This window comes from Drosophila willistoni (genome assembly GCF_018902025.1).
Source record: "Drosophila willistoni isolate 14030-0811.24 chromosome XL unlocalized genomic scaffold, UCI_dwil_1.1 Seg142, whole genome shotgun sequence".
In the NCBI taxonomy this organism is placed as follows: Eukaryota; Metazoa; Arthropoda; class Insecta; order Diptera; family Drosophilidae; genus Drosophila; species Drosophila willistoni.
Window position 1 is genome coordinate 6,322,118 of NW_025814053.1, and position 23,316 is coordinate 6,345,433.

General features: G+C 38.9%; 3 protein-coding genes, 1 long non-coding RNA gene and 1 pseudogene across 6 annotated transcripts; 3 read left to right on the top strand and 2 right to left on the bottom strand.

Moving 5' to 3' along the window:
* Nucleotides 1-1,900: 1,900 nt before the first annotated feature.
* LOC6644510 lies at nucleotides 1,901-6,398 on the top strand. 3 transcript variants are annotated; one of them, XM_015177978.3, is made up of 2 exons: nucleotides 1,901-1,981; nucleotides 2,039-2,568. In XM_015177978.3, the coding sequence occupies exon 2, from the start codon at nucleotides 2,126-2,128 to the stop codon at nucleotides 2,477-2,479; it is 354 nt and encodes a 117-aa protein (XP_015033464.1). In that variant the 5' UTR covers nucleotides 1,901-1,981; nucleotides 2,039-2,125; the 3' UTR covers nucleotides 2,480-2,568. The 3 variants fall into 3 exon arrangements, with proteins under 3 accessions (XP_015033464.1, XP_046867528.1, XP_015033390.1); XM_047011572.1 differs by lacking the exon at nucleotides 2,039-2,568 and adding an exon at nucleotides 5,641-6,398 and having other exon boundaries at nucleotides 1,907-1,981; XM_015177904.2 differs by lacking the exons at nucleotides 1,901-1,981; nucleotides 2,039-2,568 and adding exons at nucleotides 5,555-5,582; nucleotides 5,641-6,398.
* Nucleotides 6,399-6,848: 450 nt separating this feature from the next.
* On the top strand, nucleotides 6,849-8,083 carry LOC26529481 (annotated as a pseudogene).
* Nucleotides 8,084-11,801: 3,718 nt separating this feature from the next.
* LOC124460571 lies at nucleotides 11,802-12,418 on the top strand. Its single transcript, XR_006954473.1, has 3 exons — nucleotides 11,802-11,902; nucleotides 11,996-12,284; nucleotides 12,342-12,418. It is a non-coding gene; the product is annotated as an uncharacterized LOC124460571 (long non-coding RNA).
* Nucleotides 12,419-13,735: 1,317 nt separating this feature from the next.
* LOC6644509 lies at nucleotides 13,736-14,432 on the bottom strand. The gene is made up of 2 exons (XM_015177943.3): nucleotides 14,352-14,432; nucleotides 13,736-14,291 (listed from the first exon to the last, which is right to left on the bottom strand). The coding sequence occupies exon 2, from the start codon at nucleotides 14,202-14,204 to the stop codon at nucleotides 13,860-13,862; it is 345 nt and encodes a 114-aa protein (XP_015033429.1). The 5' UTR covers nucleotides 14,205-14,291; nucleotides 14,352-14,432; the 3' UTR covers nucleotides 13,736-13,859.
* A 1,280-nt stretch (nucleotides 14,433-15,712) lies between these two features.
* On the bottom strand, nucleotides 15,713-18,361 carry LOC26529775 (nucleolar protein dao-5). Its single transcript, XM_023176962.2, has one exon. It carries the CDS (start codon nucleotides 18,002-18,004, stop codon nucleotides 15,881-15,883), a length of 2,124 nt encoding a protein of 707 aa, XP_023032730.1. The 5' UTR covers nucleotides 18,005-18,361; the 3' UTR covers nucleotides 15,713-15,880.
* Nucleotides 18,362-23,316: the final 4,955 nt, after the last annotated feature.

The window sequence follows — 23,316 nt, forward strand, 5'->3', positions numbered from 1 at the left end:
CGATAAACAACAAAGATTTTATTTACTAGTTTTTGTCTAAAAATACCAAGATGATCGCATATAAATTATAATTGAAAATATCCATACACTTGTCTGCCTGGATGGCTGTGTGCAATCTGCTGATAAAAAAACACAAAAAAAAAAACAAAAGTATCTATGTATATGACGATGACAGCAGCCGCCTCAGAGAAAGACCAGAGGGGAACGGAGACAGAGAAAGAGTGTGTGTGAAAGAGAGAGAAATGCTGATGATGACTTGATTTGAAATTTGAAATGATATTTTAAGAATCATATGCCCCGCCGCTAGCTCCTGTATGCCTCTCCGTATGGATGCCATGCCATACGACGAGTGTGTACACTGAGATACTTGTCCAAGTGCCTCGATTTGCACATTCCCGGCACTCCGCATCGCTCCTCCGGTTCGCTCCTCTTATCGCCTGTTTGCCTCGTGGGCATGTTAAATGTCATTTAATAGTTGACAGTTGCACTTGCTGTTGCTGTTGTGATTATTGCAGTTTATTTGGTTGTTGTTTTGTCCATCTCCTCCTCCTCAGCCTCCTCGTTTACGTTTTGTTGTTGTGGTTTTTTTTGTTTTTTTGCATTTACGAAAAAATGTATGTGTAGGTGGTTATAAATTTATGTGGTTCGTCGTTCATGTGCTCAGCGCGTATAAATTCTTTTGAATTTGGATTCGTTTTCCTTTAATAAAAGTAAATTTTATTGCTTACACTAAAATTTGTGCAATGATGCAGATCATTTGCTATATATACAGATATATGCCAGCATATATATGTCTATCTATTGGAAAGCATCCTGTTTTCTATTCAATATCCATATATGTATAGATCTATTGAGGTTAGCAGAGTTTTTTTTCCCAGTTTCTTTTACATACGTTCGTATATTATAATATATGCCACCTTAAAGCGATCTTTGACTTGGAAAGTTTCGCTTTTGGCAAATCATAAATGCGACCATCAAAAATGGCGCCCTGCCGGTGGTCATGGATCACAGAGCACCACTGCGATGACTTCCCCCCCAAAAAAACTCAAAAAAATAATAACAAAACCTAACCAAATTTCACATAGATTGAAGCCAAGAGTAACGACTTAAAAATACTCTAAAAATGCAATCAAAAACTATAACAAAAGAACCTAATACAAAGATATAAATGTCTATTGAGGGCTTACACTATTGAAATTGGCCCTTCAGGTGAGAGATTCCATTTCCTCTCTTGCCCTTGGATCAACTAGTAGGTATATACTCTTCTTACTCTAGGGTATAAAAAAAAAAACCAAAAATTTAAATACTGTCTAGGTACAGTTGACTCGGATAAGCTGACTCAGTCAGTCAGCGAAGCGTAGGGCCTTCCCTTGCCTGCCCCGCCATCGCACCAAACTAAAACTCCACCTCCACCTCCATCTCCACCATCCCTCCTCACCCACAATTCCCCGCCTTCCACTATGAATTAAATAAACGCTGAGTCTTGAGTTCAAAAGTCTTATCTATAGGTGCTGCTCAAGTGGCTGCTCAAATTCCACCTGCTTGCTGGTCTTTTTTGTGTTTTTTTTTTTTTTGTTTTTTTAGCCATTTTGGAATTTCGTTTTCTGGACGAATGCGTCTAATATGAGCTAACACAAAAACAAAAAAAATAAAACATAACTAAAGGAAAAATGGTAATAGAAAATAGAAATAAAAGAATTACAAATTTTATGCTCATTTTGAGGTTTTCTAGCTAATTAGCTTGGACCATGGGAAAACATATGCCCAAAAAATCTGCTCCGAATCGAACAAATCTCACATGATCATAGCAAGCGGGTTTTTTGGGCAAATCCATCAGAGTTGGCCTTGACATCGAATCTTTTCCCCAAAAAATCAACGTACCAAATGCCGACTCAAGCATTATTCAGTTTGTTTTTACGACTTCAGGCAGTAACATATAAAAGTCTTACATTTTGTAAACTCTTCAAATAAAAAGTTTTCCGTAAGTGACTGGGTCGATAGAAAAAGGTAAATTCAGGATAACAAACAATTATTTCAGAACTACTTCCAAGGATATTTTATTCTCGGAACTGAACTGGGACACTCTTCTCCGCGAGATCCTCCACGAAGTCTGAAGTCGGGCAAGATGTCAACCTCAAAGTTTCTTGGCACACGTCAACTCCTGGGCTCGATGACCAGGAACTCGTCGTCGAAGAAATTATCAGCCGCTTACCGTGTCGTCGATGCCAAACGGGTCTCCGCCGCCACCCGAAATGGCGTCGAGGAGGTGGAATCGCCTGTAACCCAACCGACGAAATTTAAGATAGGAAAGTTTGGACAAGCCCGGAATAAGAAGGCTTTGAAGAATGTTAAAGAGCTGTCGGTCTACGAGTTGTTGACCTTGACCGACGAAATGGCATCGAAGGAAGGAAGGAAGATTATCAGGAACTATGAAGATCTGCTGGAGCTAGTGAAAAAAAGGGAGCAAAATGCAAAATGAACTATAGATTTTGGCACGAACAATTTATAATTTGGAACTCCTTTAGATATTTGTAAATTTGTAATGAAATTTTAAAAATTCTACAAGTAGCTAAAACTTTGAAATATATATTGATGCATTACGATAATTGGTGTTCGGCTCAATCTGTATCGGACTTACTGGAAATCAGAAGTCGGTCGTGAAAATATGTTCATCGGGTTTGAGTTCTTCGGGTTTTTAGTGTAGGTTGGAACTGTTCATAGCACTATATTATAGATTGGACAGGATACACATTTGATTTAATCCTAAAAGTACGATGCTTTCCAATCAATTGCAGTCCATTAAAAATTGAAGAAACATATAGAATTTAGTTCATAAAGTATTAAGCAAGAATAGTAGAATTGTTAATCGAAATATTCAAACTCCAGCAACCCTCAACTCCCCTCCCCCCTTACTCTCTTATCTGCTCTGGAAATCCACCTGCTTGCCTGGTTTGGTTATTTAGCCATTTTTGAATTTCGTTTTCTGGACGAATGCCTCTAATATGAGTTAACAAAAACAAAAAAAGATTAAACACAAATGGAAATAGAAAATAGAAATAAAAGAATATCAAATTTTATGCTCATTGTTAGAGGGTTTTTTTTTTTTTTTTTTCGTTTTTTGGCTAATTAGCGTGAGCCATGGGAAATTATGTGAATGCCCTAACAGTCGCGCTCCTCAAGCGCCCCCATTTCCACCCGCAGCATATGAACTGAATTTCTTTTGATATGCATATATAATGCCAAGTCCATGTTGGACTTCGCTTGGTCGGTTATAGTCGGGTTAATGTTTGTTGCTCTTTTGCATAAATTACGAATATTTACGTGATGTCGACCAACAAATGGGCCCACTATGTATATATAGCGATCGTGGTTTCTCTTCATAAGTTGAAAATTTGTTTCGAAACTCAAGAGCTATTGATAAATACTACAATAAACTATTTTAGACTTTTGATGGCAGATCCAGCTCATAATTTTTAAGGGGACATTTGGTTCTTATATTAATCTTATGTCGATCAAAAGGTAAAATTTCGCCTTTTGGAAGGGAAACAAAGTTGTCCTAAAGTATATTATACTTACATCTTGTCTATAGATGAAATAAGAGAGAAAGAGAGAGATATATAGAGAGAGAGAAAGAGAAAGAAAATGTGTTAATGTTGCCTTTTCTAAGCATAGACATATGCCCCATTCAATGTTTTGCAGGGCATTAGCAAAGTTTTCTTTTTTTTTCTTTGTGGCGGAGGGGCAGAGTTTTTGGCGAGTTATTAAAGCGTAGATTTGACTACCTACTATTATTATGCGTATATTGTTTTAAACTTTAGCGTTAGAGATTCACACTAAAAACAAAAACACAACCAACAACAGCAACAAAAATTAGTTATGCCTGGCATTTAGTTTATTATTATTACCATTTGTTAGCTTCTTTTTTTGTGTGTGTTTATACCATGAGTTGCTCTCGCCTTTGAGTTCAATGACTAATTTATGAAAGTTGCCAAAGATTTGTAGTTACTTTCACCGACAAAGTCAACGCAATGGGCTGGGGCAGGGATTAAACAGAGGACCTGTTCCAGGAAGCAACAGTTCAGTGATTAGATTTTTTGCCGATCCAGAAAGAAGACCAATAGAATTTTCATATTTGCTTGTGAAATTATTTGTGCCGCAATTTCTTGGTACTTGTTTTATCAATTTAAAGTCCTTTTTCCATCTCCCTCTCTCTCTCTCTCTCTATCTATCTTTCTCGCTCGGTGGTACCTGCGGTTAACCTCGTACTGCTAATGAGAGCGGAGCAAATAAATAGCAGGAGGTCGGTCGGTCGGTCGGTCTGTCGGTCGGTTGGTCGGTTTAGGCGTGTGCCGACAAAAGGATCAAAGTATAGTAAATAACGCACAGATCAGAGATCACAGGTCACAGGTCATATATATACATATATATGTTGATTACAAATTACAGAGGATATCCGTTGCTGTTCCTCTGTTTCCTATTCACCTGCCAACCTCCATGACAACTCTCCATCGCATTTCTTGATGATTGCGGCGCAATTTAACGCCCTCTAATTGAGCCATACCAACTGCCAATACTTATGTGGCCCATTTGCTTTGCAGTTTGCCGACCAGCCATCCAGCCGTTAAGACTAAATCAATTTTTATGTCGCACTTTGCAGTTAAACTTGGAGGAGAGTCTCCTCTTTACATTAAATATGCATCAAACCAGAGACACACACACACACACACACACAGTCCAGAGTCAAAAGGAAGATGAAATGGAAAAAAAAAAAAAATTGTTGATGATGATGCATTTTTAACGATTCGAGACGACGAGAGAGAAGATTTTTATGTTATGTGCCATGCCGTTCATTGCATTTGACAAGATTCGACAGCGCGTCGACTGATGTATTGCCCCGTGATGTGTTCCTTATTAACTTGTTTGTTGTTGTGGTTGTTGCTGTTGTTTGTCTTGTCTGCTGGCCCCTCAATTTGATTTTAATGGAGTTTTGATAAAAATTCCCTCGTTTTCGATGGAACTTTTATTCGATTGCGTTAAGATTTACGTGACTTTGTCAATGGCTTGTCATGGCTTGTGTATCCCCCCACACACACTTCCACACATCCCCCTTCATTCCCCTAGCCACCTGCGAAATGAGCGGCGCCTCAGACTAAGCCAGATCGTAATATTCACCATTTATTTGGTTTTTTCCAAGTGATTGAATCATCAGATGTTGCCGTGTACTCTTTCCATTTTGCTCTGATAAGCCATCATGAAAGCACTCACAAGTTCGATTGTTCCTAACACAAGTCATCGATATCATGATATCGAACTATGCCAATATACGAAACCCTATTCAATCACAGCAAGCGGGTTTTTTAGGCAAATCCATCAGAGTTGGCCTTGACATCGAACTTTTTGGCCTAAAAATCAACGTACCAAATGCCGACCCGAGTATTATTCAGTTTGTTTTGAAACTTCAACCAGAAACATTATATAAAGAACTAAATTTTTATAAATTTTTAGTATTAGTACTGCAAACCTGAAAAAAGTAAAAAAAAAAAAAAAAACATTTTGTAAACTCTTGATATAAAAATTTTTCCGTAAGTCGATGGTCAAAAGTAAAGGTAAATTCAGGATAACAAACAATTCTTATTTCAGAACTACTTCCAAGGATATTTTATTCTCGGGACTGAACTGGGACACTCTTCTCCACGAGATCCTCCACGAAGTCTGAAGTCGGGAAAGATGTCAACCCCAAAGGTGCTTGGCACACGGCGTCTCCTGGGGTCGATGACCACCTCTGCAATCCACAGCATATGCCGGAACGCATCGTCGAATAAATCATCAGCCGTTTACCGTCTAGTCCATGCCAAACGGGTCTCCGCCGCCACCCGGAATGGCGTCGATGAGGTGGAAAAGCCAGTGCCCACGCCCATGTCTTTTGGGCGTGCTCAGTGTTTGCCCTTAAAACGAAGCGAACAGGAACAAAGGAGGTTGAGAAAGGCGCAAGTTACGGAGAATGTAAAAAGGTTGCAGACCGAGAAGTGTCAGCACCCAAAGATTGCCCGTCTGCCGTTCAGGCGGCCTGAATCGGCCCGTCCTATTCCGAATCGCCGTTATAACTCTGTGAAGGACTTACTGAAGACCATGAGTCAACCGCATCAGTTGGCCAGCGAGTTAGTGAACTTGTCCCAGGAATTATCCGCTACAAAGGAGAAGAATAAAAGGCTTCTGGAGAACTATCACGATCTGCTGGAGAAAGTTACACTGAAGGGAAAATAGAGACAACAAAGTGAAAAAAAGGTTTTGCCATGGAAATTTTACATTTTGGCTTACAGCAGGATATTGCTTAAATTTATTCTAAATTTTTACTAATGTAAAACGTTTTTGACAAATATATACTGGCTGAAAAGATGTTTGGTTCTCTTTTTTATTATAGATTTCAAATGATTGTCGTCGTCGCTCGTTTTTCTCATGGCTAATGTCAGCCACATAAGAACGCGAGTGATCAACGAACTTTTCGGCCACAGTTGAGTGATTCTTGGGTGTCGCAGTCGCCGTCGCAGTTGGCGTCGTTGTCATCTTCCTCTTTTTCTTTGTGGCTCTTGTGGCTGTGGCTGCTCATCGTCACTAGCCGGTGACGCTGCTTGCACCTGTATTTACTACTTATACCTGTGTTCCTGTACATAGGCGTAGACCGACCAACTCGAAGTGGTTGTCTATAGCGTCGCTTGTGTGCTCAGAGTCCACACCATCCACCCATTCACCCATTCGTGGCCACTGTCACTGTCAAGCGTAATCATAATTTATTGTCATTATTTTGTATTATTTTTTAAAATTGTTTTAATGAGTCGGAGACGGAGACGATGACGAAGGTGTCGGGAGACGGAGACAGAGACGTAAATGTAGACGAAGACGACAAAGTCGTCAGAGTTGGATTTGGAGTTGGAGTTTGTTGTCTGATCATTTTCATGTTTGTTTCACTTGATGCGACTTGGGACCGATGTTCAGTTAGAGTTAGTTAATTTTTCCTCGCAGTCACCGCGATCTGCTCGTAATTACATTATAGATATTTTCCCTGTTATGATTACCGTTGCCCACAAAAAACGAACCAACACCAACAATAATTTGTCAAATGAAAATTTCATAATCGGAAGTGTTAGGTGGGTTGTGTTTCTTGTTTTTTCTACTTTTTTTTTTTGTTTTTTTGGTTTTTTGTTTTCGTTGTATTCAACTGCCATTACCTGAACACTTTTAATGAGCCTTAATTATTGAAATTTCTCAAATGCAACGGGCCATAGGAGGCGGCAATAAGAGTTACTCTAAGCGTTGACTTTAAAAGCGATGGAGAAGAAGAGAGGAAAGTGTCAAGGGGTGTTGCTTTGTTGTTGTTTCTGTGAGAAATTATCTTCCTCAAAAAATTGCTGGAATTTAGTTTTTTGAATATCTTTTCTGTTGCAACCTGTTGAATTTATTTCTCAATTGGCCATGTGAGACGAACAATTTTCAATTTCATACACTAAAATTCTTATTTAAATATTGTCTATATAAGCAGTTGATTTCAGTAAAGTTTTATGTGATAATTGATTGATCTATTTGAAATTAGGTAACATTTGAATAAAGATAAAGTAGCTATAAGAAGAAAACCGGGAACTTATTATTACTATGGCGGCGTGTTCGTACAAGAACAAGTGAGGCTAATCATGTGCTTCTGCGGATGCTCTGATATGACAGCAGAAGAAGAGCATCGCAGTTACACACTCACAAATAGTGTTCATGAAACTTTATTGGATGCACCGGCAAGCAAATTGTTGGAGCTTCAGCGGTCCGGCGATAAAAACGAAGCTGAAATGTATTTGGAAATATATGAGAAATACGCAGAATTTCTAATGGAGGAGCAACGCACCTTTACCCAGGATGAGGTTGACAAGTTGGTCGATTTGGGCCTACCGTATGACTTGGAGCAGGATTTGTCGCGTCAGAAATCAGTTTGGGGCTTTATCGGATCCAGGGCAAGTGCCGTAATGAGATCGAGGCTAGCAATGATTTCCGAGACCTTCGGAATGCCATTTTGTTGAAAATGCGGCGTGTACCTAAATGATCAATAGATTTAATAGTAGATTTTAGCCATATCCGACCGATCGGTGCTTTTTGTGTTTACATTGTATACCAAAGTGACAAATTGGTAATCCTCACACGATTAGATTGTAGTAGTTACCAGTGCCTTCAACGCATTACCTATTTAAGTCTTAAATACAACGAAACCGACCTTTGTAATAATGGGACTATCCATAGACATTGGTTAAGTTCTCGTATATCTCACCCATTTTTGAACAACTTGAAAAATCAAATGTGTCTCTCCTCTTCTTAGATGTAAATTTTAATGTATAATAAATATTATACATACAAAAATTTGACATTTGGCTGAATCAGGTCATCAATAGATTCCTTGAAATAGATTTCCTGGCTGAATCAATTTCTGGCATGTTGAAATTTTAATACCCTTACAAGTTTTTCTTTTACTCTTAGTTACATGCATCAAATTGGAAATAATTAGGATTTCTTCTTACTTCTTAACATTCCTTTTACGTCTATGTGATATAGTAGTTTGATCTTACGAATCACTAGACTATAAACCCTTGCAATATCCCCAGATGAAAAGCATAAGCCTAAACACAGTTTCTCTACTTAAAACTTATAGCTTTAAATGTGAAATAAAATTCGAATTGAATCGAATTGAAAAGTAGTTTGATCGTGATTTAATCTCAAACAGTTAAACCAAAAAGTATACCCACAGTGTAAAATGATGTATGTAAGTTCTTCGTAGAGTAAGTCGATGAAGTCGTGTGTGTGTTATCTCTCGGTTGAAAATGTCGCAATTGCAATGCAATGCAGTTAAGTTTTTTCTAGGACGGGGTGGGGGGTGGGGGGGATGCTGAGACAGCTTGATGACGACTCGGCGGACTTGTCGTTTGCCACCTGTTGATCGTCTTGGGCAAATATCAAATAGTTTTAAACTGAACAATCAACAATACACAGTACAAAAATATCACTGACAAAGCAGACACACACACACACACACACACATGCTCTGCTCCTGATAAGAGCATTTTCTTTATTTAATGTTGTTTTTTTTTCTCTCTTTTGTCGAATTTATTTCTGTTTGAACTTCATCAGCGAGGGTTTGCGTGCATTTACGGGGGTGTTGTATTTGGGTTTTTTTTTGTGTTCGTCTCTCGTCTTTTTGTTAAAGATTTTGGGCTGGTTGTTGATAAGATAGGAGGAGGCAGCAGCAGCAGCAACCGCAGCAGCAGCAACAACATGCCAAAGCCATGAGGTTGATTTCCAAGAATAATTTGTGATTTCGTTTGTTGTCGTTTGGTCGTTTTTTCCTCTATGTTTTTTTTTTTTTTTGACTAAATACTTGAAGGGAAGTTAGTAAGTAAATAGGAAAAATAATCACAATCAAAAGTCTTTGTTTGCAGGCTGATAACTAGTACTTGTCTAACAGCAATAGAATAAATAAAGAAAAAATAAAGTAAATCTCACTTGACAAGCTACCCAAAAGTCAATAAAAGAGACAGAGAGAGAGATAGAGAGAGAGAGAGAGAAAAGATTGCAAGAGCATCATTTAAAGTCAAAGTATTCTTATTCTCCTCAAACAATTGTAATGATCCACTACAATGTGTATGTATATGTATGTGGGTTGGATATATGTACATATTCAAACTCCAAGAAAGCCAACAACTTCATCTGCAACATTTCCACATGATTGTCGCCATCGTCGTGCCGAGCTCATTATTATTTTTACGAGTCTTTTCTCCAGACTATGTATTCTGCCTTCTTCTCCTTCTTCTTATGGTCCAACCAAAAAGTGATCTAAATCTATTGAAGCCACCTGAGAACCACAAAGCGAATGGATTGTTATAATTATACCCTTCTACTTCTTTGTGGGCAAGGCATATTAGGCAAGTCGATAAGCTTGAATTGTAGCGATTCGAGGAACCTCTATTACATTAGTTTATAGATTATGAAAACAGAACACAAAAAGTCGATAAGTCAAAACTAAGCAAAGGTAATCAACCGATTGAATCAAACATTCGATAGATTTTATTTGCTCTTATCGAAATAGTTGCATCCCAGGTAGGTATTATCGATTGTCGCTACCTTTATGATGGTGAATTTTTGCTTTTGCTACTTATAATTTTATTGTTATTCATGCATAATGTCAAAGAGATAAATAACAAATAAATTTCCTACTACTACTACAACTACAGACTTACATACCTAATGTATGGCTATAGCTTTTTACCAACTATATTCTCCCCCTCCTCCTCTTTCTCTGCACTTCCCATCGCTCTGTGTGGTAATTATTAATAAATGTTGCTGCTGCTGCTGTTGTTGCTGTTGCTCTCTAATAATATTCACGCTTCGCTTAACATTGAAGAAAACTAGAAGAAGTCTAAAAGACAACTTTGGCTCTGCCACCGTATGAGATTGGGGCAAATCGTCGACTCATTGCTGCCACTGCCACGACCAGCCCTAGGAGTTCGCTTGGTTATACCCAACCCAGCCCAAAACTTCAACTTAAACTCAAACCCAAACTCGAAACCGACAACCAATTGTCTTTTGGCATATTTTCAAGTTGAACGCTCGGCAGGTTTTTTTTTTCGTTTGTTTGTTTATTTTTTGTTTCCCTATTCGCTTCTCTTTCCTTCCACCTCGACTTCTGCTTTATAGCCATTTCTAGAGATTTTTCTAGTGCGATTAAGCGAAAAACGAAACAGTCTCATAAAAAATATTGCTATATGTATCTGTATGTTTTTGTATTGGTGCCTTTGGGGTAACTAGCAAAGCATAAATATTAAGAATAAGCAAATAACACAAAAAAAAAAAACAAGTTAAAATGGTGGCTCTGGAAGTCAAGTTGATGGAATTCAATTGAATTATGACAACGAGGGTCGATCAACAAGTTGCTAAAGGACGTTAAGGCACTTATCGATAGGGACCTTAAGGCACTTATTGATAGGCTTAAAATTAAGTTCTCATTCTAATTCGAATTACTTTTTCTTACAACTGAGATTTGCCTTGCAGGTTATGGACTGTTTAATTGTTATCGATTATTTGCTTCCATCGATTAATCAGTGTGTTCGGCACTTATCGATAAGTTTAAAATTAAGTTCTCGTGAGTTGTTAATCGATTGTCATTAAATATAACAAACAATGAAAACTAATACTGTTTGGAAAATTTTTAAAAATTTATTTAAGTTAGGAATAAACAAATTAATCTTTTTAACATTAAATAATTGCCCAAATGATTTCAAAAATGGTCAATATTAATGTTTTTATTAATTATCGATATGCGTGCCTTCAGGCACTCTTAAGTCTTACAAGGGGTATACGAATCACCGATTTGAATAAATTTTGGATATGTTGTAGAATAGAATAACCCGTCATTTGAAACTGTGTGAAATAGTTTCAGCCAGGGGTTGAACCAGAGATTTGTCAATTTTAGGCAGGACCTCTATAAGTCTATAAGTCACCAAAGCTATAACTTTAAAGCCGATTTATTAGGAAAATATAGAATACTGCGCCGAAATAATTCACACAGTTTTCAAATAAAGGGGTATTCTACAACATATCCAAAATTGATCCTAATCGGTGATTCGCATACTTGAAGTTCCCCTTGTTAGAGGGTTAATTATTATCGATTATTTGCATGTTCCCATCGTTTACTCATTTGATTGAATTATCGATTAATCAATGCATTTGTCATCACTATGTTTCAGGAAACTTTTACTTAGTGGTCTAAAATTGCTTGATGAAAGCGACCAAGTGTTGTTGTTGGCCTTCATTTCAATGCTTTGTGGCTTGATATGTTATACCAGTTGATCAATCCTGATCATACCAATGTATGTATGTATGTATGAGGGGAAATGAAACTCTTTTGTGGACCATTTTTTTTTTTGTTTTGTATTTTTGCATATTTTTCTTTTCTTGTTTTTTTGCAAAGTCGAAAGCTGCCTGTCAAATTCCAGCCATGCTTCAATAACTCACATATCCACAATGCTTTCGTTCCACATATGCCGCCACCGCCGCCACTGGCTCACTCGGAGTGCTTTTGGCATCGCCCTCCAGTATTGGGCAAAACTGCTTTGCATATTGACATCATCATTTTTACCGAGACGACAAACTGTCAAACAAAACAATTGCTGTCAAATTTACTACAATGAGCGGACGAATGTTGACGCAAAAAAAAAAACAAAAAAATGGAAAGAAAAAAATAAAATTGAGCTGTCAAGGTTTGTGCCCCAAGAAGCAATTTCAACATATCAATAAATTTTTGACAATTCCTAAAGACACACACAGAGCATTGAGAAAGGGGATGAGAGGACAAGAAAACGAAAAAAAACGCCAAAGTGGAAAATGAAACAAATACCAGGGAACACCTTTTCAATAAATTTGCTACAACTGTCAGCGAAACAATGTCATTGTCACGCCGTTGTCTCCCTTCGTTGCTGTTCACTCCCGCACAAGGAAGGAAGCGATGACGACGACGTCGACGACGACCTATAAACCTGTCACAGGACCCAAGACCAAAAACCAAGCTAGGCCAGGCCAGCTCAGGCCGCATTCAATTGAAGGCAAACAAGAAAGGGAGAAAAAAAAACAGAAACAACAACAACAACAACGACGACATTATTGTCGCTAAACAAACGATCAAATGGCAATTTAAAAGTTTTTATTTAACACTAAATCACCCATTCCCCGCAAACGTTTTTGCCCCCTCCCCCACCATGCCCAGCGCCACCTGACATTCGCTTTCTTTTTCAATTTCGAACCCTTTCCTTTGGCTTGGTGTCTGTGTGTGAGTGTAGGGGGGGGGGGGGGGGGGGGGGGGGGGTATATTGGGGGGAAGGTACTCTCTGCTGGCAACCCTTGCGCGATTTTCAATAACTTGTGTAGTGAAAGGCGAAAGCCGAACAAAAGGCGCAAAAGTTTACCGAGTTAAATTATGAGCTTGTTTTTTTTCTACGTTTATTTTTTTCGGTTTTTTTTTTTGCCCTGGCTTTTGACTCCCCATGGAATTTAATGCTGTTGTTTCGCTGCTGTTGCATGCATGGAAAAATTTTTGACAGCAAACGATGAGCTCTGCGCTAGTCGATTGGTTGGGGGGAAGGATAAAGAAATCGGTACAAATATATTGATACGGTTAGTGAGTACTTTAAATTTAAAGCTAACAACAAACAAGATGACTTTCTCAGGACTTTCTCGTCAAGACACACAGAATGGATACCGATAGTTGAGGGAGATGTTTGGATTTCAATTGTCGCAGGTTATGAGAGTTTTTCCAGGCTTGGAACTACTTGAAAAGAGTGGCTCAAATTCTTAACCCTTTAGGGACCCACTTTACATAGGGAAACTACAAATTTTTCCCTTTTATTCATTTTCTCATGAGCCTGTAGCTTGGCCACAATTGGACAACCTTGGTGGCCGCTTTTGAATGATTCGAAAACGTGACAAAAATCAACCCAACTTGACAATTTATTGAGCTGTATATAAACTCATATATATATCCTTATTTTTTATACCCTTGCTCCACCGGGCCCCAGTCAGTAATTGAGGCCGCTTTATTGTTGTATACTTTCATATTCAAAGAGATATAGAACAGAAATTACAATAACTTTTCATGAATGACTAATCCCATCATCGACAGATTGAGTCGAACAATTATCAGACAAAAACCAACAAATCGTAATGCATCCATATATATTTCGAAGTTTTAGCTACTTGTAGAATTTTTAAAATTTCATTACAAATTTACAAATATCTAAAGGAGTTCCAAATTATAAATTGTTCGTGCCAAAATCTATAGTTCATTTTGCATTTTGCTCCCTTTTTTTCACTTCCTCCAGCATATCTTTATACTTCTTGATAAGCTCTTCCTTCGATGCCATTTCGTCGGACAAGGTCGACTCGTAGACAAACAGCTCATTAAGATTCTTCAAAGCCTTCTTATCCCGGGCTTGTCCAAACTTTCCTGTCTTAAATTTCGTCGGTTGGGTTACAGGCGATTCCACCTCATCGACGCCATTCCGGGTAGCGGCGGAGACCCGTTTGGCATCGACCAGACGGTAAGCAGCTGATAATTTCTTCGACGACGAGTTCCTGGTCATCGAGCCCAGGAGTTGACGTGTGCCAAGAAACTTTGAGGTTGACATCTTGCCCGACTTCAGACTTCGTGGAGGATCTCGCGGAGAAGAGTGTCCCAGTTCAGTTCCGAGAATAAAATATCCTTGGAAGTAGTTCTGAAATAAGAATTGTTTGTTATCCTGAATTTACCTTTTTCTTTCGACCCAGTCACTTACGGAAAACTTTTTATTTGAAGAGTTTACAAAATGTAAGACTTTTATATGTTACTGCCTGAAGTCCTAAAAACAAACTGAATAATGCTTGAGTCGGCATTTGGTACGTTGATTTTTTGGGGAAAAGATTCGATGTCAAGGCCAACTCTGATGGATTTGCCCAAAAAACCCGCTTGCTATGATCATGTGAGATTTGTTCGATTCGGAGCGGATTTTTTGGGCATATGTTTTCACATGGTCCAAGCTAATTAGCCAGAAAACCTCAAAATGAGCATAAAATTTGTAATTCTTTCATTTCTATTTTCCATTTCCATTTTTCCTTAGTTATGTTTTACTTTTATACCCTTGCAAAAAGGGTATATTAATTTTGGTCAGAAGTGTGCAACGCATAGAAGGAAGCATTTCCGACCATATAAAGTATACATATATATTCTTGATCAGCACGACGAGACGAGTTCAAATAGCCATGTCCGTCCGTCTGATTCAGCGCAAACTCCTCCTAGACCGTTGGAACTACAGAATTTTGCATGTAGGCTCGTATGTACTGCAGGGGTTGTATATCTCGGACTCAGCCGGGTCCGATCCGGCTATATATCATATAGCTTCCATACAAACGGCAAAGTCACGAACAGTGACTTTTCTCAATAACTTCGTTATTTTCTGAGCTTTTGTTGTGAAATTTTATATTGGTTAGTTTATTACACCTATAAACGAGTGTGCCAAATTTAATGAAGATCAGGCGACTATATCACATAGCTCCCATAGGAACGATCTTTCGAAAACAGTGACTTTTGTCAATAACTTCGTTACTTTTAAGGCGATTGCTTTCAAATTAAATATATGTTAGTTTAATATATCTATTAATGACTGTGCCGAATTTTATAAGTATTGGGTAACTATATCATATAGCTTCCATAGGAACGATCGGTCGAAAACAGTGACTTTGATCAATATCTTCGTTATTTAAGGATAGGGATTATCCTTTTTAGGCTAAGGATTAACATTTTTCCACATTGATGGCTATGGCTAAGGAAAGAGTTAACGAAACAGTTGCAAGGGTATACAAAGTTTGACGCAGTCGAAGTTAGCCCCGGCCCTCTGGTTTAAACTGGGTTTTAGCCGGCTTGAGGTCAATAAATCTTACTAATTTATAAGATTTTTAATCGCAGGTGGGCAGGTTGTCTGTATGGCCATTTCAAGAACCACCAAGTTCTATCATCAGCAGACTTTGCTAATGGCCATACCATATCTTCAAGGCTAAAAGTGGTTGGGAATTCTAACTACATATATATATGTTCTTTTTATTTAATCTATACATACATATGTGAATATGCAATGTTGGCCATTTTTGAATTAAATCATCATTTATAAGGCTTTGCATATATATGCATATTGAATTATTTGAGTGAACTATGCCAAAACAAAGAAAAATAAATTAAGTAAATCTTAACATAAAGACTTGAAACGAATGGAGATTATGATAGCCACAGCCCCCGGTTCGTCCCATCGATTACAAAGATAGATTAGTCGTCCTATTTCCAGGGAACCAACACTTGATTGCGTTGATGGCGCTCCTCCAGGCGTTTATTCATAAACGCAATGGTTAGATTTCGCTTGGCCGGCGTCAAAATTGAGGTAGAGGTGCCACCACCAGCACCACTAGCAGCAGCAGCAGCACCACCACCACCACCACCACCATTTTTCTTATTCCACCGCAAATTTCCGATGCTACCCAGACTACTGGCCACTGGAACGCGACGGGTGCGCAACAGATACCTTGGTTTTGGGTGTGGATTGATCGGCTTGGTGGATGGATGATTTTGTGGGGAAGCCAGAGCAAATGTGGCCTTTGGACTGGCAGCCTTTGGACTGGCAGCCTTTGAATTGGCAGCCTTTGAATTGGCAGCCTTTGAATTGGCAGCCTTTGGACTGGAATCCTTTGGGCTCGAATTAGCCACCTTGGGTATACGTTTGAAGCGTGAATTTTTGGGTGCCGGCTTGTCCTTTGGTTTCACTTTCAACTTGGTTTTGCTTGCTTTCGATGGTTTTGCTTGCTGTTGCATTGCCTTATCGGCACATACCTCAATAACAGTCGCTGCCGCATCTGCATCCTCCTCCTCCTCCTGTTGCTGATGGGCATCCATTTTCGGTTTCTTCTCGCGTCGCTTCTTGCCGCCACGTGTGGGGCGACGAATGGAGCCTGCTTCTAGACGCTCAGGTTCATCGATTGCTTCCTCGCGCAGCATATCCTTGATTAGACGAGCCTGGAAAACCTTATTAGCCCGACTGCCACGATTTTGGGGTGTCGTGGTGTTGGTCTCTTTGCGACTTCCCTGAGATGTTGAGACTGCTTGGGACTGTTGCTTGACCTGCTTTGTCTTTGATTTGCCACCTTTTGGCTTGGGATTGGCCCGACTAGAAATAGCAGTCTTGGATACGTTAAATTTGCTAGGAGCTTCTTTCAGCTTTTGGTTAGTGGCACCAGCACCACCCGCAGACTGATGACTGACGCGAGTCCGTGGACGTTTGAGTGCTGGGCTTGGCAATTTTCTTCCGGAACTTTTATCTAGGCCCTCAGCATCACCGCCAGCACCCACAGCAGCAGCCGCAGGAGCACCACCGCCACCACCACCTTCAGTCTTGTGGCGATTGTGACGCTTGTGGCGTCCTACCAGCCAGGGTTTGTCGTAGTTGCGCTGACGCTGGACAGTTTGTTTTTGATTGATTGAAATCTTACTCTTGGATCGAGCCGACGGCTTCTTGGTGTCACTCTCGATGGGATTAGCAGGCAGTGGATGAAACGAGGACCCAGCTGGCAGGCGATACGCTTCATCTTTGAGCGGCGACGGCGGCAAATCCACCACCTTGGGTACTATTGGATTGGCGGCTCCCTTGGCCGGAATCTTCCTAACTGAAGCTTTCTTAACGACAACTGGCGGCCGTGTCGTCGACGACGATGACGATGACGACGTCTTCTTCATGGCTGATGTGGGTTTTAACTTTCTTGGTAGCTTCTTAACTGGCACAGCTGAAGGCATCTTAGTCTTCTTTTTCTTTTTATTGGAACCAGGATCCATGGCAACCATGCGACGATTGACTGCCAACAATATCTCCTTACCTCCACGGGGCAAATGAGTTTCATCGATAATCACGCCATTAAGACTCTTGTGGCCCCAATTCTGTAATTGAAAAACAGCCGTAGAACTTTTTCTGCTCACCGCTTTCTTCTTGCTGGGCCCACCAACACCGCCGCCGCCGCCGCCGCTTTGGGACCTGCGGTTTCCTTCGGTCATCTTGCCCAGTGCCTTCCGCTGCTGCTGCTGCTGCCCGTTCTGCTTCTGCTGCTGTAGATTCTCCCGATGTCGCTGCTGTTGCATCATCTCGTCAAAGGCCACTTTCGATTGCGCTATCAATTGATTCATATTAATGCGATCCGGTTTCGCATAATACATATAGCCCTTGTAATCGCCCACATCGCCAAGACCATGACGTTCTGCCACCACTTTGGCCACCACCCGCTTCATTTCCGGACGATTCAGCTTCATGTGGTTGGCCACGTTCTTGGCCAGCGCCTTTAATGCTCCATTCGATCCGTCAAGGTCCGGCACAGAGTTCCAAATGCCAGCGGTCTTATTGGTATTGGTATTATTTTCCATAATTTCTCCAAAGGTTTGCGTTTACATTAGGGAAACAAAAATTTTGCAAAAATTTGCCAAAACGAATAACGAAAACAATTTAATTTTTTTTATTTCTTTTTTTTTTTTGGTAAATTTTCTGTCTGAATTTTGTTGGTTTACTGGTTTTCTGTTCTGTTCTTTCTGTATTATTATTTGAAATTTTTGTTATGCTTCTTTTATTGTTACATTTACTTTTCTAGCGGCTTTATACATTTATATTTTTTCTGTTTTCCCGTATGACAAAAGTAGAAAAAAAAGAGAAAAATTCGGCTTGCGTTATTTGTTTGAAAAGATGCGAACTGTAGGAATGCTGAAGCGGTAATACATAAACTAAATGCCAGATACTAGAGTCTACAAAATCAAAGCTTGCTTGAAATTCGAAAAATTTCGATTTCTTAAAATGGTAAATTGATCGAGTTGAAGTTGCTTAGAACTTAAACTTATCGAAAGTTTTGCACATCTTCATGAAACTCTTAGTCATCATGGTTTAGTAATCTATTAACTAATTTACATAGTGAAAATAAAGATGGATGGAGAGTTAGTAGATGGAGAGTTATATTAGCAAATCGCAGAATATTGTGGCAGCAAAACCCACAAAAGTCACGAATGCACGAAGGATTTGCAACGTTCTCATAATTAGAGGAAGCTTATGCGCAGAACAGCAAAAGATTCAAAGGATTCGAATTGAAATCGTCCTGTTCACAAAGAACATCTGGCAAAAATCCTCACCTGTCCTGAATGTTGCAGTAAATAAGCATCTTTTAGGGTGCTTTAGGGTAACATCACGAAGATCTTTACAAATATTTTAAGCTCTATCAATGATTCAAGTTAAGAAACTGAAGAAATCTTAGCAACATCAATGAAAAGTCCTTCACAGATAAGACTTGATTGAGGAATTCTCCCATCCCCTCAAGTGATCACAATTAATTTTGGTTAATTGTATATGTTTAAGCAATGTTTTGGATACAATTTGAATACTCATCGAAACGCCCATTGTGTAGTTCAGCTGTCTGTGTATAAAAAACCAGCTGAAGAAATTGAACAGAATGAAAATATCGATCAAAATGGTATGCAAATTATGAGAGCCAAAAGTAGAGAGACATTCCAATCCATTCCATCCATCTATCAATCCATCCATCCGATCATCGTCCTTTCCATCTGCTGTCAGTGCGTTTTTGGTTACCATTCTGTGATTTCTGAAACTTTGAACTCAATCGGTGGAATGCCTCAGCCTTAGCATCATCCTCATCCTCATCCTCATGCTCAGAATGCCTTTAGAGAGCCTATCTGCATTTATAATTATGAGAAAAATGTGGCCAAAGGCCTGAGCAATGGAATTGAACAGAATATAGGATACACACACACATCTGCACCCATTAGACTGAGGCTAGGAAATAGAGAAAGAGAACGAAAGAGAGAGAGAGACAGAATGCAATGGCAGCTTTGCATAAAAAATTGTTGTTTCATTTGAAATGAAAATAAATAATATCCGTTGCATTGATATGCAAATTTTACCAAAGACGCAAACACGGAAGTGTATTGAAAGCAGCAAACGAAAAAAAAAGGAAGAAGGAAGAAGGAAATCAACCCCTCGTCCTCGGAGACGGCGCGTCATTACCTTCAAGATTATGATTATGCAAATGTTTCAAACGGCTGCAAGATCATCTATGTATATACAACACAGAAACCTAGGGAAAATGGGCAAAAAGGTAAAGAAGAATGGGTTTTTGGTTGGGTTTGAGCCTTGAGATTGTTGGTGGTGCTGATCGATCGCAGTGCTGGTGGTGGTGAGGGGAGAGATCAAGGTTTTCTGCCAAATTTGCCAAAATCGAATTGATTGTTCGCTTTATGCGTTCCCCGACATTTGAAGTGGCATTTTGTGGTAATTGATATGAGTTAGGTAGGTGAAAGGGTTTTTCTTTTACCTTTTTATTTTTCGCATCATCCCTTTTGTCCTGGCACTTGATTTGTGCGAAAAATCCTTGAGAGAGAATGGCAAGTTGGCAAAACATTAGAACAAATCTAATGCAATTTTGTCAGTGAAAGGTTGGCCATCTGGGTGAAAGGGGTGAAAGTGAGCCGGATATCATCATCATCATCATCATCAGTATCAACTAAACTCAACGGGGTGAAAAAGTAATAAAGATTAGGTTCCCTTGTTTTCCATTGTTGAGCGCGTGCTTGAATAGAGATTAACTTTTGTCTACTTACATAATTTTTGCAATATATCGGTTAGATAACAGATACATATGTCATATCATTGTGGGATCCTCGAAAAGGCAAGATTTTACCTTTAAAAGAAACTTATGAAAACGTCATGATCTTCTAAATTTGTTTTTCTTATTTCAAGTTTCTCTCTTTAGATTTCTTTTGAATTCTTTCCAAAATCTGCTAATTTCTTTGCTCCTTTTATTCACTTTTCACCTTGATATCATCTGCTGTCCAATGTTTTGCCATGTTGTCCCTTTCTGACCTTTCCTTTCGTTTCTAAATTTCCTTGGTTTTTTTCCTTAGAGAAGTGAGAAAATTCATTTTTATCAACTTAATTATTTTTCTTTTGATTTTTATACCATACACCCACAGGGTGAAATGGTATATTAAAGTCGGCAAAGTGTATGCAACAGGCAGAAGGAAGCTTTTCCGACCCCATAAAGTATATATATTCTTGATCACCCGAGTCGATCTAGCCATGTCCATGTAGTTTCTGTGTAGTATGTACAGTTATCGAGTTTGTTTCCAATGTTTGCCACGCCCCCTATCGCACCCGAAACGTAAATAAAACCGACTTTCTCAAACTTTATATTAACTAGATACACCAAATTTGATCAGTATATGTGGTTAGTAAATGCGCACATTTTGTATGTATAACGATTTTGCCACGCCCCTTTTTGCCCCCGTAATTTGAAAAAACTCGATTATCTCTCGTAATTTTCTACCGTGTGTAATTAAATTTGGCACACTTAGATTGGATACTAATATGCAGCAAAATACCAAATTTCATCGAAATCGGATTAAAACTAGCCAAGTTATCCATATAAACGTTTTTCCATTAGGCCCGAGATGGCCGTTGGCTGGTGGCGGCGCTAGTGTGCTCATATGCTTGGGTGAGCGAGACAGTGAGCAGAATTTTCTGTTATAAATTTAAAATATTTTTGTTTTTACTGGTGTATGGTATACCCAAGTCGGTGAGACGACTTACTTACTTCATTTCTAATTGCTTTTTACTTTCCATTTAATCTAATACTTTTCTCTATCAAATTTATTCACTCTTGTCTAGTTTTTTTTATTAGTTGCTGTTCTTTTTTGGCAATATTATCTGCCTTATTCTTAATTTCTATTATTTTACTCTCTTTCTGCCATATTTATATAAGTTATTTATCTGGTTAGATTACGACCTATTTACAATCAAACCGTGCAATTTAGCTGGCTCGAGATCAATCTTCCAAAATATTGTTATTACAGTCGACTCTCATTAATTCAAACCTGCGATAATTCGAACCTCTCTGTAATTCGAAGTTATCACGAGTCCCCTACAAAATCTCCTTATATTTCGAATTTTGTCCATACATTTTTATACACTCGGTAATTCGAACGAAAAAATCATTGCTACGTCGCGGTAATTCGAACTCATATGGTCAAACACTCGATAATTCGGAGAGCTGTAACACCCCAAACGATTCTCAACTGCTTTGGAAAATTGGGGTTTGTAAAAGAAGATCAGGACAATTCGCAAATGAATATTGAAGAACCAACTATTGTACCAGTAGTTGACCTCAGCGGTGTGAGTTTTTCTGAGTATGTTGAAGTGGATGAAGATTTTGCTGTCTCAGGATCACTAACCGATGGCGAAATTTTATCTCTGACCGATACAAATGAAGCGAGCAACGATGAAGGCGCAGACGACATATCAGAACCTTTAGAAGAACTATCTGTTAAGGTAGCAAGAGCCTCATTTGAGAATTTACATAGCTTTTGCCTACAAAACGAAACTGATGAAACATAATATCAGGCACTTTTTGTACTTAAAAAATGATTGATAATTCTGAGCACCAGCAATGTACTCCAAAACAAACACTTATTCATAAGTTCTTTTCAAAGATTATAAATATGTAAAACATTAGTAGTTAAATAAAAACTTGATAATTCAAAGTTTTATTTATTTTCACACAAAAATTCGAACCATTTAATATTTCGAACTCTCGACAATTCGAAATATTTTAAAAGTCCCTTGAATTTCGAATTAACGAGAGTCGACTGTATATAAGTTATTTAAGTTATGTTTTAATCCATCATTACCAATCTTCTCTTTCATCTTGAGTTTATATTGTTCTTTAGGTGATCAGTTTAAAGTTAATTCCTTCTCTACCTTTTCCTTTTTAACACTATAGAATCGCTAATTAATGTTTTTGCTTTATTAATTTCAGAATCAAATTCAATGAATCTCCATTTGATTTAAAAATTGTCAGTAGTTCGTTAGAGTGAAGAAGATCCGAGGCCGTTAGCTGTCAATTTTGTTTGAAAAAGTTCCCAAAGGTCTTAACGATATCTTTTTGTTTCTATTTTCCTCCCACTCCCTCTCTCGCTCTCTCCCTCTTTCTCTCTTTCTCTCTCTGGTTTCACAAAAACAATACAAAAAAAAACACAAAAACGATGTGTGTGAATTTTTGCATTTTTTCTTTATTGAGGGTATCTACAAGTACGTCCCAAAAACAAACCAAAAACCAGGCATACGTTGGGGATTAAGAAGCAGCAGCAGCAACAGCAACAACAAGTGGATACGGCAAGCAGATGGGGCATGTGGGGCATGTGGCATGGGAATGGGCAGTGAGTGTGAGGTAAGCTTCGTGGTCGCGGTTGTATTTAGTCTATTGTTCTAGACTCTGACTCTGTTGCACGAAAATTAATTTCCAACGGCAAGTGCAACACACGAGAGAGGGAGAGAGAGACAGAGAGGGAGTGTTTGTGTGTGAGAGAGAGAGGGACAGAGAGCTGGGTAGGTGGCAATGCTGATTTGTGCCGATAAAAACCCGGCACTTCGGCTTGAAAAGGTCGTCCATGTTGCTGTTGTAAAAACTTTTGCGGGGGCCACATAGCTAAATGCACCGTTATACGTGGTAAGCTGGAACTGCAAACTGCAAAACTGCACACAACTAGCTATGTAGCTGCATTTCGGCCTGCGTATCTATGAGATACAAATGTACCAGCATGCATATGCACACACTGGCAATGTTATTTAGTGGTTAATAATGAGCATGTTGCCGCTGTCATTGCCACTGGCGTTGTTTGTTTCT